General features: G+C 23.6%; 2 protein-coding genes across 2 annotated transcripts; both read right to left on the minus strand.

Moving 5' to 3' along the window:
- Positions 1-2,410: 2,410 nt before the first annotated feature.
- LOC122512926 lies at positions 2,411-12,212 on the minus strand. Its single transcript, XM_043629071.1, has 20 exons — positions 11,968-12,212; positions 11,446-11,555; positions 10,196-10,286; positions 9,907-10,101; positions 9,723-9,792; positions 9,521-9,647; positions 8,812-8,875; positions 8,266-8,378; positions 7,881-8,118; positions 7,328-7,666; positions 6,398-6,613; positions 6,202-6,311; positions 5,619-5,709; positions 5,340-5,534; positions 5,147-5,216; positions 4,945-5,071; positions 4,339-4,402; positions 3,847-3,959; positions 3,344-3,581; positions 2,411-3,078 (listed from the first exon to the last, which is right to left on the minus strand). Exons 1-20 carry the CDS (start codon positions 12,137-12,139, stop codon positions 2,735-2,737), a joined length of 3,087 nt encoding a protein of 1,028 aa, XP_043485006.1. The 5' UTR covers positions 12,140-12,212; the 3' UTR covers positions 2,411-2,734.
- A 387-nt stretch (positions 12,213-12,599) lies between these two features.
- Positions 12,600-16,139, minus strand: LOC122512889 (cytochrome P450 4C1-like). The gene is made up of 10 exons (XM_043629020.1): positions 15,934-16,139; positions 15,550-15,659; positions 15,157-15,247; positions 14,781-14,975; positions 14,485-14,554; positions 14,294-14,420; positions 14,072-14,135; positions 13,890-14,002; positions 13,330-13,567; positions 12,600-13,013 (listed from the first exon to the last, which is right to left on the minus strand). Exons 1-10 carry the CDS (start codon positions 16,103-16,105, stop codon positions 12,670-12,672), a joined length of 1,524 nt encoding a protein of 507 aa, XP_043484955.1. The 5' UTR covers positions 16,106-16,139; the 3' UTR covers positions 12,600-12,669.
- Between the last annotated feature and the right edge of the window lie 362 nt (positions 16,140-16,501).

Here is a 16,501-nt window from a genome sequence, read left to right on the forward strand (position 1 = left end):
TGTAATCAGCGACCATAAAAAAATTTTTTACTGAATAATATTTTCAATTTTTTCTTTCATTGACGAATAATTATAAAATATAAAGAAAATTTTTATTATTATAAATTGTTATTATTATTATCAATTAAAATAATGATACAAAATTTAAAAAATTAAATTTTTTTTTTAAATTCTAATGTTCAAGTTGAGAAAAAAGGAATATAATTGAGATAGAGCTTTATTTAAAAAAAAACAGAGATCTTTATAATACATTTGTCACGCATATGCAACAAATGTCTTTTAAACGGTCATAAGTTATGATTAGAGTGACTATTCAAAGTCCCCCCATAGGAACGCCAAAGCGGGAATATAGTAAATTTATAACCAGAGTTTGCGCGTGCAAAAGCTTCGTCAGATAAGCGTTCTGTTGCAAGATTATACCAGCACTTTTTTTTCACCCCTAAAAGTCACGAATAACAAGAATGTACAGGTGGTTGTAGTGCAAAGGTACTTCATTACCCGTCATATCATATGTGCATGACACGCTGTACTGTTGTGGTAATTTTGATAAGGTTACACCCATACCAGAGAAATTAAAAAAAAAATAAAAAAAAATAAAAATTGTCCTCCCAGAGAGAAAAATAGCAGAAAGCAAAAAATATAAATGAAGCGTTATGGTAAAGTGCGTTTGTAACTGGAATTTTATGAATTAGTGTGCGGAAAAAAAAGAAAATAGCGAATGTTTAATTTTAAACCCTTAATATTTATTTCAGTAATAATTTTTTAAAAAAAATATAGGTAATAATTTAGAAATAAATAAAAATAAAATAAGGAAAGAAATAAAAATAAAAAAAAAATGAAGAAAGAAAGAAATAAAAAATAAAAAAAAAAAAGTAAAAGAAAAGAAATAAAAAGTGAAAAAATATAAAGAAAGAAAGAAAAATAAATGAAAATAAAATTAAATATAGATTAAAGAGACGCTTCTAAATAACTTTCGGCGAATGTAATTAAACGAAAGAATTAATTGACCGTCTGATCGGAAAACGAAAATCAGTTTAGTGTTGATCTTTTTTTGATTTTCGAGAAAACGATTCGAAAAAAGGAAAGTAATTTAGTTGAAAAGAGTCAATACTTGATTCTCTGTTGGTAACGACTTTTTATTATTGACGTAGTGGAAATTCAAAATTCTACATTCGTCTCACGTTTCCTCATTTTAGAAACTTCCGACCCGACACTAAAACTTGTTTGTGTTTTTTACCCTCTTCTTTCATTTTCCACCACACTAAACATAGAGCTCTTGTGGTAATTTTCGTTAGCTCCATAAATCATACATATGACTTTGGAATTAAAATATATCCTCGATTGACAGAAAATATTTCAAAAAAAAAGAAAATTAAATTAACTTTTTGGTAAAATTTGTAATTTAAAAAAAAATTGTTTTTCTTATTAGTAATTTATTTTTTTAATTATTATATAGTTCAGGCATCGCATTATTTCTACACTTTCTTTTTGAAAGATTTTTATTTAAACTTACAGTACCTATTTACTAAGTTTTTTGTATGATTTGATACTATTTGGATAATTTTTAAAAAAATTTGTTACAATAAAAGCTACATTATTCTATGGAATTCAATTATTTAAAGCACAATTTTCATAAAATTTTTCAAAAAAATCAATTATTTAAAAAGATTTTTATAATTTCTTCGTAAGAATTCAATTATTTAAAAAAAAATTAATAAAGTTCTTACCAAGAATTCACTTATTTTTAAAAATTTTGATGTAATTTGTTTATTAAATTTTTCATAATTTTTATAAATATATTTTTAATCAAATTTTTTATGAGAATTTAATTGTCAAAAATTTAATTGAATTTCTTCGTAACAATTCAATTATTTTCAACAAATTTTAATGAATTATTCTTAAAAAAATAATAAATTGTAAAAATTTGTCGTAATTCAATTATTTTAATATCCACTATTTCAATAAAATTTCACAAAAGAAATTAATTATTATTTTTAAAAAAAATTCCATAAAATTCGTAGCGAAAAATTCAATTATTTTCATAAATAATAAAATTCTCACAGGATTTCAATTATTTATTTTTATTTTATTTAATTTCAATTATTTTTAATACAATTTTCAATAAATTCTTCTAAAAATGGAATTATTCTTGAAAAATTTATTAAAATTCTCCGAAAGAATTCAATTATTTAAACAAATGATAAAGTTCTTCGTAACATTGAAATTATTAAAAATTTTAATTGTTGTAAAATTGTAATAATATCAAAGAAAAATGTTTATTTTTAAATTAAATGATTGTAGTTTAAAATAATTTTATATAAAAATTTCAATAAAATAAATGATTGAATTTTGGAAGAATTACATTTGTAATTTTTAAAAATAGTTAAATTTCAAAAAGGCTTCATATTCAAATTAATTAAAAAAATTTTAATTCCCGTGGAAAAATAAATAGTTATTTAAATATTTATTTAAAAAAAATATTTTTTTTAAAATTTTTAATTTAGAAATTATGAAAAGATTTAGTCGCAAATTCAATTTCTCGATAGATACTTTTTTTACTATACTTTCTTTCAGTTTCAAAGCTACTTTTTTAAAATTATTTATCAAGTACGAAGCCTGAATTAATTAGTAAAATTTACTAATTCAAAAGCAAAAAGTCAGTGACTAATTCAAATTAATAAATATTTTTTTTAAATTCAAATTTAGGGAGTAAAGTTTGGAAGAAATTTTTGTATTATTCATTTCGAGGAAAGAATAAGGTCGGATTTCCTTTGTGAGGACATAAAACCATGTGAGCTTTGAATTTTCTTAGATTGGGACTGTTTAAACTTTTCACACGCCATTTTCGCAAAATTGCAGTTACGGTAATTTTTACTTCAGCCATGGCGAATTTCATTCCAATACAATTTCTTGGCCCTGCACTAAATGGAATATAAGCGTAGGGGTGTCGATTTTGACAATTTTCTGGTAAAAATCGATCAGGATCGAATTTCATTGGATCCGGCCAAACATCTGGATCACGATGTAAGCCAAATATATGAAGTGCAATATTCGCTCCTTTAGGAATTGTATATCCATCTGAAACGAAATTTTACAATTTATTTAAATGGTGAATTATTTCTGTATTTATAAAGATAAATTATTTTTATATTTATATAAAGATAAATTATTTTTATATTTATAAAGATAAATTACTTTTTATATTTTAAAAGAAAATTTATTTTTTCTTAATGAATTAATTATAAAGAAATAGTAAATAAAAATAATTTTATTTATTATATGGAATAAACTTTTTTTAATCATGTAAATTAATTATTAAATTTATGTTTTTTGGAATTTTAACCTATTTCAATGTCATCCGTCATGTAACGTGCAACCATTGGAACCGAGGGATATATTCTTAGAGTTTCTTTGATGACACGATCGAGGTATGCGAGTTCAGCAATTTGATGCATAGTAGCTGGTTTCATTGAATCACCAAATACAGCATCCAATTCCTCATGTACCAGTTTTTGTACTTCGGGATTATTTCCAAGACTAAAAATTGTCCAGTTTATCGCTGAAGCGGTCGTATCGTGACCCTTGAATAAAATAATATTTAATTACAACAGAAATTTAATTTTCAGTTTTTTGAATTATTTTAAAATTATTTAGTATTGCTTTGGTTTAAAAATTTAAGTTTTAATTTTCGAGTTGAAAGAAGATTGAAGAATGACATTTTTAAAATTGATACAATTTTTTTTAATAAAACGATTGAACTTTATGCACTGTTCATCGCGAAGGGTTAAAAAGAATAATTCACATCTTATTTTTTTTTCATTCCTCGTAAAAATTTGATTCACTCACAGCAAACATAAAAGTTTCCACCTGCTCTCTTATTTCCTCATCTGTCATATGAACTTTCTCATTCTCGTCCAAATCTAACATAAGATCCAAGAAAGCTTTTTTCCGTCTTTTACCTTATTCGTGGAGGTAAAAACAAATTCAATTTTACTGCTTTTTTTTAATATTTACAAATATCGAATGGAATTGAAAAAAATATTAGCGATAATATTGGGTTTCTTTTATTTTGTTTACTGAACTGAGTTCTCTAGAATGCCTTGAATATTATAAAATAAGCTAATAGAGTTTATTTTCTAGAAAAAAGAAAACCTACAAAATTTTTAATTTATTTAACATAATTTAAAAAAAAACATAAAGCGATTAATAGCGTTTGTTTTGAAATATTTGAGATATTTTATTGAACTGTTCTGCAAATTTCGCTATTCGTAAGTTTGGATATCTTTTTTCTTAAAAAAATTACTTTTTACTGTCTAAATTTTAAAAAACAATAATTACCAAATTCATCTACATCGTTTTGTGAATTTTTCATTTTTCGAAGTTGCCTCCGTTTTTTAATAATCTGAAAAAATACGAATTTTTCTCATTGAGAAATGCATAAAATTTTAATTACAAATAGAATAAATGCAAATCTTAGTTAAATAATTATTATAAAGTTTAACAATTTTATATTAATGTTATCGAAGTAAAAATGTTTTGCACTAAATTCTGCTGAACAGTTCTGTAAAAATTAAAAGTCAATTATATCTTTTCCACTACTGTTCAGCATACTTTGATGAAATTAATAAAATCTGTTAAACTGTACAATAAATATTTGTCTAAAATTTGCTAAAAAGTTCTGCAAAATTTAAAGGACTATTTTAACTTTCCCACTAGTATAATTTATAGTATTTATTATATTATTATTTTATATTTTTCATATCACTATATTTTGAGAAAGTTGATAAAAAATTGAACTGTTTATTAAATATTAAATTACTAGTTTAAATTTTTAAATAAATTTATTTTTAAACATTATAATAAACAAATTAATATTAAATTACTATTATTCAATAAATTAATAAAAATTTCTCGAGATAATTATTTTGCAGTGTAAAAATTTACCCCAATTGTAAAGTTGTTCATAATTTCCATCGAATTTTCATAATCTTTTCCTAATTTTGTTTTGTAAAATAGCCAATCCCATTTTAACCATGGATAAAATATTCTTTTTCCAAGTACAAGTAGCATACTGTAAAAAATAAGGAAGAATTAATTTTTTTTCTTTTTTTCTTTGTAAATAATTTTTTTTTGTCACTTTACATACACATCTAAGGCTTGAATATACGGTATGTCTTGACTCCTTTGAACGTCCATACTTGCTCCCATTGAGGTTTCTAAAATATTATATAGTTGATAAATATAATAATTTCGTATCCTCTATATAGTAAATTGTTTAAATTTTCTCTCTCACCAATGAATAGAAAAAATTTGTGTTTAAAAATTTTTTTTTTCCTTACCACAAATAATATCAAGCGCACATCTAACAGAATGTCGATAAAAATCAATGGATTCACCACCATTATTTTTTAATTCATTCTCTAAACATTCAACAAGAACTTCTGCTTTTTCTGACATTGTTTCGATAAATTGATCGATAACGCCAAAATGAAAAGCTGGCGTTAAAAGTTTTCTGTTGTGAAACCATTTTTTACCTGGAAAAAAATTTATAGTGCGTTTGTATTTTTGTTGCAATTTTTCTTTTTTATTTCTTTTTATATTTTTAATGAATAGCTGACCTGAAGATGTTAATAGACCATCACCTAACCACGATTTAAAAGTATTGTAAAAATCGGCTTTTGTTGTAGTTTCAGATTTTGGTAGAATGACCTTTTGAATATTAATAGAAGATTATATTTTAGCAAATGGAAATTATAAGTTTGTTAAATTTTCATGAACAGTTCTTTACTTTTTAATGAAACAATGTTTTTTGGCGAATTTCTACAGTTTTAAGTGTTTTTCAAAATTTGAATAAAATTTATTTATTATTTATTACGTAAGATTAATTATTCATTCTCTTTCTAATATTCGTATTGATTTTTACCTAAATTTGTTGAATAGTTCTGAAAAATTTAATTTACTTGTTTAATTTTCCAATAATTTGTAGACTATATATGTATTTTTGAGAAGGTTTTGCTTAAAAGTTTTTAATGATAATTTTTAAATTATGAAAAATTACGAATCTGATTATTAAATATTTTAAAAACTCGTTTATTTGATTTGTCAGTAAAGAACTGTTCATGAAAATTCAAGATGATTTTTTGCGTAAATATTAAAAAAAAATCAGTTCAGATTTTTATTTACTCATTTTTCTTTACTTACCTCCATATGACGCGGTTTACGCATTAAAATGTAAGCATCCAAAAATAAAACAAGTTTCATTAGACCTTCTTTAAATCTAAGTTGAACATCGTCAATCCATATAAAACGGTCTAAATAAACATTTAATGTTGATAAATAAATTTAAAAAATCCACAAAATTAATTTATACGAGAAATTATTTTCTTTTAAAAATTACCTTCTTCTTTTATTTTCCATCCAACTAAAGCGAGGTACGATATTGGATATGGTACTGGACCAGGGAATTTATTAATTAGGATAGAAAAATTAATTAAACTTATTAATTTGGCGATATATTTACATAAACTTAGTATAATAATTGAAACTATTAATATTCCAAGTGCACTCATTGTATTTTCCTTGTTAATTTCACAATATAATTTTAATATGATTTATTTTAATTATTATGTAATTCGTCACCAAATTCTTTTTATATACTGATGGTTTGTAAATTATTTTTTAATTTCATTTTGATATAATACACTTTATTTCAATTTTGTTATCTGAACGATAGTAAGTTGAAGATATTTTGCTCAGAAGGAAAATTTTGTATGTTTATCAAAGGAGAGACGACATTATGTTAAATATTTGAACTTTCTCTGGTTATGCAAGTTTTTCAAATCTTTATCATTTTAATGAGAGTTAATTTTGTGATTCTTTTGTCATTATTTAAAAAGAAAAGAATTGTTTGAATCTTTATTATTATTGCAAAAATAATAATTTTAATAAATGAAATAATACAAATATTATTATTATTATTAATATATTAATAATTTTAATAAATGTAATAATACACCCAGAGAAAAGATATATTTGACTTAGAACCAACTATAGACTTTTTTAATAGACTTTTTAATAGACTTATTTGTTTTAAATAAAATTTTATTTGGCTCAAATATATGTCTTATTTATGTCAAATAAAATTTTTATTTAAAACAAATAAAAAGTCTAGTTGGTTCTGAGACAATTATACGTTTATTTAACACAAATAAAATATATTTGGTTTAAATAAAATTTTTCTCTGGGTGTATTATCATTTTTTTTTTTATTATTAACAAAAATATAATTCTTATTAAAAAGAAATTAATTGAAATAAAAATAATTTATTTATCGCGAGGGAGCAAATAGACAGGATTTTCATTACAAGGACAAAGAATCATGTTAGCTTGATATTTCATTTCTTCGGGACTTCTTAAACTCTTGACTCGCCATTTTCGCAAAATTGCTGTTAAAACAATTTTTAGTTCAACCATTGCAAATTTCATTCCAATGCAATTTCTTGGCCCTGCACTAAATGGAATATAAGCGTAGGGGTGTCGATTTTGACAATTTTCTTGTAAAAATCGATCAGGATCGAATTCATCAGGATTTGTCCATGACTCAGGATCTCGATGTAGAGCGAAGATATTGAGCCCAACATTTGTTCCTTTAGGTAATTTATAACCAACTGAAACGAAATTTGACAATTAATTCCTAACGTGAATTATTTTTATATTTAGAAGGTATATATTTTAGGTATTTTTAGAAGTAAAAAAAAAAATTTTTTTATTAACAAATTTATTATAGAAATGTCGAATAAAAATAATTTTATTCATTATTGAATGAACTCTTTTTGATTATTTTAAATTAATTGTTAAAATTTAGGTTTTGGGATTTATAACCTATTTTAATGTCCTCGATTATACGTCGTCCAATGAATGGAACAGAGGGATACATTCTTAGACTTTCTTTGATGACACGTTCGAGATATGTGAGTTCAACAATTTGTTGCATAGTAGCTGGTTTCATTGAATCACCAAATACAGCATCCAATTCCTCATGTACCAGTTTTTGTACTTTGGGATTATTTCCAAGACTAAAAATTGTCCAGTTTATCGCTGACGCAGTTGTATCGTGTCCCTTGAATATAATTTAAATATTTAATTAGAATACAAAAAATAAATTTTTTATTTTCTTATAAAATTTAAAAAATTTATGCACTGGTTAAAAATAATAATTCACATCTTATTTTTTTTTTCATTCCTCGTAAAAATTTGATTCACTCACAGCGAACATAACAGTTTCCACCTGCTCTCTTATTTCCTCATCTGTCATATGAACTTTCTCTTTCTCGTCCAAATCTAACATTATATCCAAGAAAGCCTTTTTGCGACGTTTACCTTATTCGTGGAGGTAAAAACAAATTCAACTTTATGTGCCATTTATTATTTACAAATGACGAATGGAATTGAAAAAAATAATTGTAAGAGAAAAAATTTTTGTTGAGAAAAAGTCCTTGAATTTTAGACAATTTTCTTGAATTTTGCAATAACATTGGGTTTCTATTTTTTCTTTTGTTTACTTAACTGAGTTCTGTAAAATGTCTCGAATATAATAATAGAGTTTATTTTTCTAGAATGAAGAAAAAGTAGAGAATTTTCAATTTATTTAATCTAAGGTAATAAATGGCAAAGATTAATAGAATTTGTTTTGTAATATTTCACATACTTTATGGAAGAGTTTTTGCAAATTTCGCTATTCGCAAGTTGGGAATTCTTTTTTCTCAAAAAAATTAATTTCTTTACTTTCTAAATTATACAGAAGAAAAATTACCAAACTCGTCTACATTGTCATGTGATTTTTTCATTTTTCGAAGTTGTCTCCGTTTCTTAATAATCTGAAAAACATGAATTTTTCTCATTGAGAAATGCATAAAATGTTAATTACAAATGGAACAATAATAATGTTAACATTGACAGATTTCTACTTTTGGATAAAGTAACGCTTTGACAAATATTAAAAATACTCTCGAACAAAGTTTTTAGTATTGTAATAATTTATCAAAATATACGGAACAGTAGTAGCAAAGTGAAAACAGTACATTAATTTCAAAAAACTATTCAGTAAATTTTAGTAAAATATTTATTATAAAGTTTAATAATTTTATATTAACTTTATCACTATATTTTAATAAATAAAATGAGAAAATTGATAAACTGTATAATAAATATTTGACTAAATTCTGCTGAACAGTTCTGTAAAAATTAATGGACTACTTCAACTTTTCAACTAGCATATTTTATAGTTATTTATTATATTATTATTTTATGTTTTTCTTATCACTATATTATGAGAAAATTAATAAAAAATTGAATTGTTTATTAAATATTAAATTACTATTATTAAATAAATTTATATAGAAATATTACAATGAACAAAGTAGTATTAAATTATTATTATTCAGTAAATTAATATGAATACAATACAAAGAATCGTAAATAAAAATTTCTCGAGATAATTATTTTGCAGTGTAAAAATTTACCCCAATTGTAAAGTTGTTCATAATTTCCATCGAATTTTTATAATTTTTTCCTAATTTTGTTTTGTAAAATAGCCAATCCCATTTTAACCATGGATAAAATAATCTCTTTACAAGTACAAGTAGCATACTGGAAAAATCATGTAGAATTATTTTTTTTTCATTTCTCTTTGTAAATAATTATTTTTTTTGTCATTTTACATACACATCTAAGGCTTTGATGTACGGTATATTATGACTTCTTTGAACGTCCATATTTGCTCCCATTGAGGTTTCTGAAATATTATATATGTGCTAAAATAATTTAATATTGTATAGTAAATTATTTAAATTTTCTTTTCCACGAATAGAAAAAAATTTTTGTGTTTAAAACTTTTTTTCTTTCTTACCACAAATAATATCAAGCGCACATCTAACTGAATGTCGATAAAAATCAATGGATTCACCACCATTATTTTTTAATTTATTCTCTAAACATTCAACAAGAATTTCTGCTTTTTCTGACATTGTTTCGATAAATTGATCGATAACACCAAAATGAAAAGCTGGCGTTAAAAGTTTTCTGTTGTGAAACCATTTTTCACCTGGAAAAAAATTTATACTGCGTTTGAATATTTGATGCAATTTTTCTTTTTCATTTTTTTTCTGTTTTCAAATGTATAGGCATGAATAGCTAACCTGAAGATGTTAATAGACCATCACCTAACCACGATTTAAAAGTATTGTAAAAATCGGCCTTTGTTATAGTTTCTGATTTTGGTAGAATGACCTTTTGAACATTAATAGAAAATTTTATTTCAGCAACGGAGAATGCCTAATAAGTTTGTTAAATTTTCATGAACAGTTCTTTACTTTCGAATGAAAGAATGATTTTGGCAAGTTTATACAATTTTAAATGTTTTTGTAAAATTTTTAATGAATTTATTTATTATTAGGGGAACATAGTCTAGGTCAGCCACCTTTTTGACTTTTGTTTATAACTTTTTTTTAAAAATGAATTTGGACAATTGAAGTATATGGTTGGAAAGTCCTGTTTAATAGGAACATTTTTTCTGTACAAAGTAAATTGACAGGTTTAAAAATGAAAAAGTTATAAAGATTTAAAAAAAAAAAAATTTGTAGTCCAGGTTGGCCATTACAGTCAAGGTCGGCCATGTTTAAAATTCAAAGGGCATTAATCGTTAAAAAATAAAATAACATGTTTGGAGTTACGGAAAATTGATTCTTTATTGTTTACAGTTTGTAACTTAATGAAATAACAAAATAATAACAATAAACAATATAAAAAAATAAATATAAATAAAAAAAAGTTTTGCACTAAAATATTAATAAAATTAAATAAAAATATTAATAAGATGATCAATTATATTATGAGTTATACAGAATTGCAGTTTTTGCAAATGAAGTAGCTCGTCCTCATCTTTGCGCATTTTAAACACATAGTGGCCGACCTTGACAGTAAGTAACATTACCGAATTGTTGTAACCATAAAGAAATACGTTTCGGGATTCGATTTTTTACTTTGTTTTCCTTTCAACCATGAGTCCCACAAATTTTCTGCATACTTGCCTTGACGATTCAATTAGTTTTTTATCTTTTATTAATGGTTTTTCACATTATGCACAAAACTTTTTTTCAGCTTTTTTTGTACCGACGTCACAGAAAACACAATTTTCGATTTTCCGAAAATGTAATTGAACAAAAAGTTAGGTTTCACTAAGACAAGCTTCGACAAAAATGCGCGTAGGTGGCGCTAGTGAACTTGACAAAAAAACGCGAGTGGCCTACCTAGACAGTAGGCCAACCTTGACTACATTCCCCTAGATATTTATTACTTAAGATATTCATGAAAATTCAAGATTATTTTTTGCGTAAATATTAAAAAAAAATCAGTTCAAATTTTTATTTACTCATTTTTCTTTACTTACCTCCATATGACGCGGTTTATGCATTACAATATAAGCATCCAAAAATAAAACAAGTTTCATTAGACCTTCTTTAAAGCTAAGGTGAACATCCTGAAGCCATATAAAACGGTCTAAATAAACATTTAATGTTGATTTAAAAAAGGTTAAATAAAATTCAACTTCGTTTCAATTTTTAATAATAGAAAATAAAAAAATTGCAAAGATATTTATTTTCATAACGTGTACGATAATAATCGAATAGTATAATATAAATAGTAAAAATAATAATAGCAACAAGGAAAATAAAAAAATAGTACCTAACAAAAATAATAGTGACAATAATAATAAAAACAAGAAAAATAAAAAAAAATGAAAATAGTAGTAACAATAATAATAAAAACAATAATGGTTATAGTATTTTTAAGTACAATAATAATATTAATGTATTGTACATAAAATTAAAAAATAATAAGACAGAAAATAAAAAGAAATAAATTTAAAAAATTCACTAATTTCATTTATACGAGAAATTATTTTCTTTACCTTCTTCTTTTATTTTCCAACCAACTAAAGCGAGGTAGGATATTGGATATGGTACTGGACCAGGAAATTTATTAATTAGCATAGAAAAATTAATGAAACTTATTAATTTGGAGATATATTTACATAAAATTAGTAAAATAATTGCAATTATTATTATTTTAAGTGCACTCATTGTATTTTACTTTTTAATTTGACTATATAATTTTAATTTTATTATGATTTAATTCAATTAATAAGTAATTCGTCTCTAAATTCTTTCTATATACTGGTGGTTTGTAAGTTTTGTTTTAAATTTATTTTGATATAATACACGATGTTGTTTATTGTAATCTGAACGATAGTAATATAGAGATCTTGCTCAGCAGAAAGAAAATTTTTTCTATGTTTATCAAACGAGACGTCTTTATGTTAAATATTTGAACTTTCCCTGATTATAAAAGTTTTTCAAATATTTATCATTTTATTGAGAGTTAATTTTGTGATTCATTTGTTATTATTTAAAAAGAAAAGAATTGTTTGAATTTTTATTATTATTATTATTGCTATAATAATAATTTTAAAAACTAGACTTTTATTTGTTTCAATCAAACAAATTTTTATTTGGTTGAAATAAAATTTTTCTCTGGGTGTATTATTATTTTTTTATTATATTAATAAAAATATAATTTTTATTAAAAAGAAATCAATTGAAATGAAAATAATTTACTTATCGCGAGGAAGGAAATAGACAGGATTTCCATTATGAGGACAAAGAATCATGTGAGCTTGATATTTCATTTCCTCGGTACTTCTCAAACTTTTCACACGCCATTTTCGCAAAATTGCTGTTAAAACAATTTTTTGTTCAGCCATTGCAAATTTCATTCCAATGCAATTTCTTGGCCCTGCACTAAATGGAATATAAGCGTAGGGATGTCTTTTTTGACAATTTTCTGGTAAAAATCGATCAGGATCGAATTCATCAGGATTTGTCCATGACTCTGGATCTCGATGTAGAGCGAAGATATTGAGCGTAACATTTGTCCCTTTAGGAAGTGTATAACCATCTGAAATTAAATTTCTAATCAAATTTGTTATTTTTCAAAGAATTTTAAATGGATTTTGAAATTTTGTAAAGAAATATCACTAATAATAATAATAATAATAATAATAATAATAATAATAATAATAATAATAATAATATCAAAAAATAGTAATAGATAACAATAGTTAATATTCATAAATTTTACACTCAATTTGTTTTCATTCGAAAAAGGAGATTTTCATTTTAATTCAAATTTCTTGTGTATTTTTGAATGTTTGATATTAAAATAAGAGCAAGCGTCGTGTCCTATTTGAATGCAACAACATTTTCTCTGATACCTAATTCGGTATTTTCTGTCAAAAGTCGTCCAATCACTGGAACGGAAGGATATAGCCTGAGGTTTTCTTTGATCACTCGTTCGAGGTATGTGAGTTCTGCGATTTGTTGCACTGAGGCTGGTTCCTTTGAGTCTCCAAATACTGCATCTAATTCTTCATGTACCTTTACTTGAACTTCAAGATTATTTCCGAGGTTGAAAATTGCCCAGTTTATCGCCGACGCTGTTGTATCATGACCCTAGAAAATAGTCGAAATTTTTGCACTGCTATTAAAATTAATTAATTAGAGAATTTTTGTATTATTTTTTCATTTTTTGCTAATTTTTTTATATTATTTACTCTAGCTTTTTATTTTTTTTTTATATTTTATTTATTTCCACTTTATTTATTTTCATGGAGATGTAAAAATAAAGGACGTTATTTATTTTCATAGAAATGAGAAAATAAAATTAATCCATTATTATTTTTAAATTTATATTATTAGATTTTTTACAATTATTATTTTAATACCTACTTTTTTGATATTATTAAATATTAAATTAAAAAATAAATAAACTCACAGCGAACATAAATGTATCCACTTGCGCTTTAATATCTTCGTCTGTCATAAAATATTTTTCATTCTGGTCCAAGTCTAACATGAGATCCAAAAATGCCTTTTTCTGCCGTTTGCCTTTTTTCATTAAAAAAAAAAGTTAGTTTTAAAAATTTTTTACTATTAAATTACAATAGAAGGATTTACCAAATTCATCTCGATTCTCTACTGGATTTTCTGTATTTCGAAGTTGCCTTCGTTTTTTAATAATCTGAAAAATTTCATGAATATCACATAAAGAAATAGCTTTATAAAGTGATTTTAAATAATATTTTTATTTATTTTAGATATTTAAATTTAAATATATATTTATTTCAATTTAATTTTAATTTGTTTCACAATTATAAAATGTAAATGTACAAAATTTACCCCAATAGTAAAGTGTTTCATAATTTCGGCAGACTTTTTAAAGTCCCTTCCCGATTTTGTTAGATAAAATAGCCAGTCCCATTTTAACCAGGGATAATAAATTCTCTTGCCAAACGCAACTAATAGACTAAAATTGAAAATAATAATTAATTAAAAAAATAAAAATTATTGACTTGTAATATTTTACATACACTTCTAAGGCTTTGATGTACGGTATATCATGATTCCTTTGAACGTCCATATTTGCTCCCATTGATGTTTCTGTAATAAATCAAATTGAACAATAATTTTCTTTTAGAGGAGAAATTTCTGTTTGTAAAATTTCTTTCATTATTTTTGTATTTTATTTATTCTTATTTACTTATTTATTTTTATTTATATATTTTTTATTAAATTATTTATTAGTTGAATTTTTATTTTATTTTTTCATTTAAAACAAAAATTTCTTTTCTTGCTATATATATAGAGAACAATGAGTTCTTTTTACCACAAATAATATCTAACGCACATCTGACAGAATGCTTATGAAAATCGATTGTTTTTCCTCCGTTCTCCATTATTTCATTTTCTATACATTGAACGAGAATTTCTGCCTTTTCTGACATGGTTTTCATAAATTGTTCCACAACACCAAAATGAAAAGCTGGCGTTAAATGTTTTCTATTTTGAAACCATTTTTCACCTGCAAGAAATTTACAGTGAAGATTAGTTTAGTTTCAATTTTTGTATTAGCTTCTATATTTTCTTTTATGTATTTACTTATTCTATTTACTTTATTTTTTACAAATTAATTTTTTTTTCATTTTCGTTTAATTATTCTTATTTTATTTATTTTTTCATTTCTTAATTAATAATTTATTTACCTGACGATGTCAATAGTCCTCCACCTAACCACAAATCAATTGCGTTATACAGATCAGCTTTTGTTGAAGTTTCTATTTTTGGTAGGATAACCTTCAGAAAATTAATAATATTTCTAATTAATGTAAGTAAAATGCACCCAGAAAGAAAAATATTTTTGGCGTTTCATTTGTTTCGAAATAAATTTTATTTGTTGCAAATAAATTTTATATGTTGGAAATAAATTTTATTTCGTTCAAATAAGTTATATTTAGTTAAATTAAAAATTTATTTGTGTCAAATAAAATTGTTACTTAAAGCAAATAAATAATTTAGTAAATTCTGAGACAAATTTCAGATAATATTAAAAAATTGTAGAATATTATTTTAAGAATTTTCGTTTTTTTTTATCTTACTTCCATTTGTCTTGGTTTGTTGATGAAAATATAGGCGTCTAAAAATATTGCGATTTGCATTACACCTTTCTTGAATTTTTTATGAATATTACCAAACCATATTATTCGATCTAAAAAAAAAAAATTTCATATTTTTTTTTGCAAAATATTAATTTTTTAATTTAAAGAATTAATTTTAGAACAATTTATGGAAATTGTTTCATTAATTGGCCTAAAATTAATATATTAAAAAACCACAAAAAACATTCATCTAATTAATTTTTTTAATTAATTTTTTAATTTTAAATTCATCTTTTTTCTACTTTAATAAAATGATGGAAATTTTTAGAATAAGAGTATGTAAACATTCAAAAAAAGTTAAGATATTAATATTTTCTCGTCTACCTTCAGCTTTGATTTTCCAACCCAACAATCCTACGTAAGGTATGGGAAACGGTGCCGGACCAGGAATTTTATTAATCATTAGAGAAAATTTCATGAATTTTATTAATCTTGGGATGAATTTATGTAAACTTATTATAATAATAGAAACTACAAATATTCCAAGTGCACTCATTTTTCTTTCTATTGAATTTTTTTTGTAACTTTGTCTTTTTATAAATATTTTTACTTCACTTATTCTCTAATTTTTATGTGATTATTATGCAATAATTATTATGTAATTTTTATGTAATTATTACATGACATTTTGAATTTAACTTTTTTAGACACTAGTGAACAGTAAACTTTTTAATTTCACTGTTTATGAATTAATACTGTTGGATTTTTGTTATTCAAATGATAAAATTGTAAAAACATTTTTTCATCTGTGGGTGGGGACATTATCATGATTGTTTTATCAAATTTTGATTTGATTTAAAAATTAAAATTATTAAATTTCTTCTCCTTCATAAAGAATTTGTAAATTTGTAAATTTAAGAAAAGTTAATATATATTTTTCAAATTGTTTTCT

Source organism: Leptopilina heterotoma, unplaced genomic scaffold (assembly GCF_015476425.1).
Source record: "Leptopilina heterotoma isolate Lh14 unplaced genomic scaffold, ASM1547642v1 Lhet_13, whole genome shotgun sequence".
NCBI classification, from domain to species: domain Eukaryota; kingdom Metazoa; phylum Arthropoda; class Insecta; order Hymenoptera; family Figitidae; genus Leptopilina; species Leptopilina heterotoma.

Coding starts and splice junctions, on each gene's coding strand:
- LOC122512926 (XM_043629071.1), bottom strand. CDS start 12,139: ATGAGTGCACTTAAAATAATAATAATTGCAATTATTTTACTAATTTTA. Junction 11,556..11,967: donor TTGGAAAATAAAAGAAGAAG/GTAAAGAAAATA, acceptor ATGTTTATTTAG/ACCGTTTTATATGGCTTCAG. Junction 10,102..10,195: donor TGGTCTATTAACATCTTCAG/GTTAGCTATTCA, acceptor ATTTTTTTCCAG/GTGAAAAATGGTTTCACAAC.
- LOC122512889 (XM_043629020.1), bottom strand. CDS start 16,105: ATGAGTGCACTTGGAATATTTGTAGTTTCTATTATTATAATAAGTTTA. Junction 14,421..14,484: donor TACATCAAAGCCTTAGAAGT/GTATGTAAAATA, acceptor TTTCAATTTTAG/TCTATTAGTTGCGTTTGGCA. Junction 14,136..14,293: donor TGAAACACTTTACTATTGGG/GTAAATTTTGTA, acceptor GAAATTTTTCAG/ATTATTAAAAAACGAAGGCA.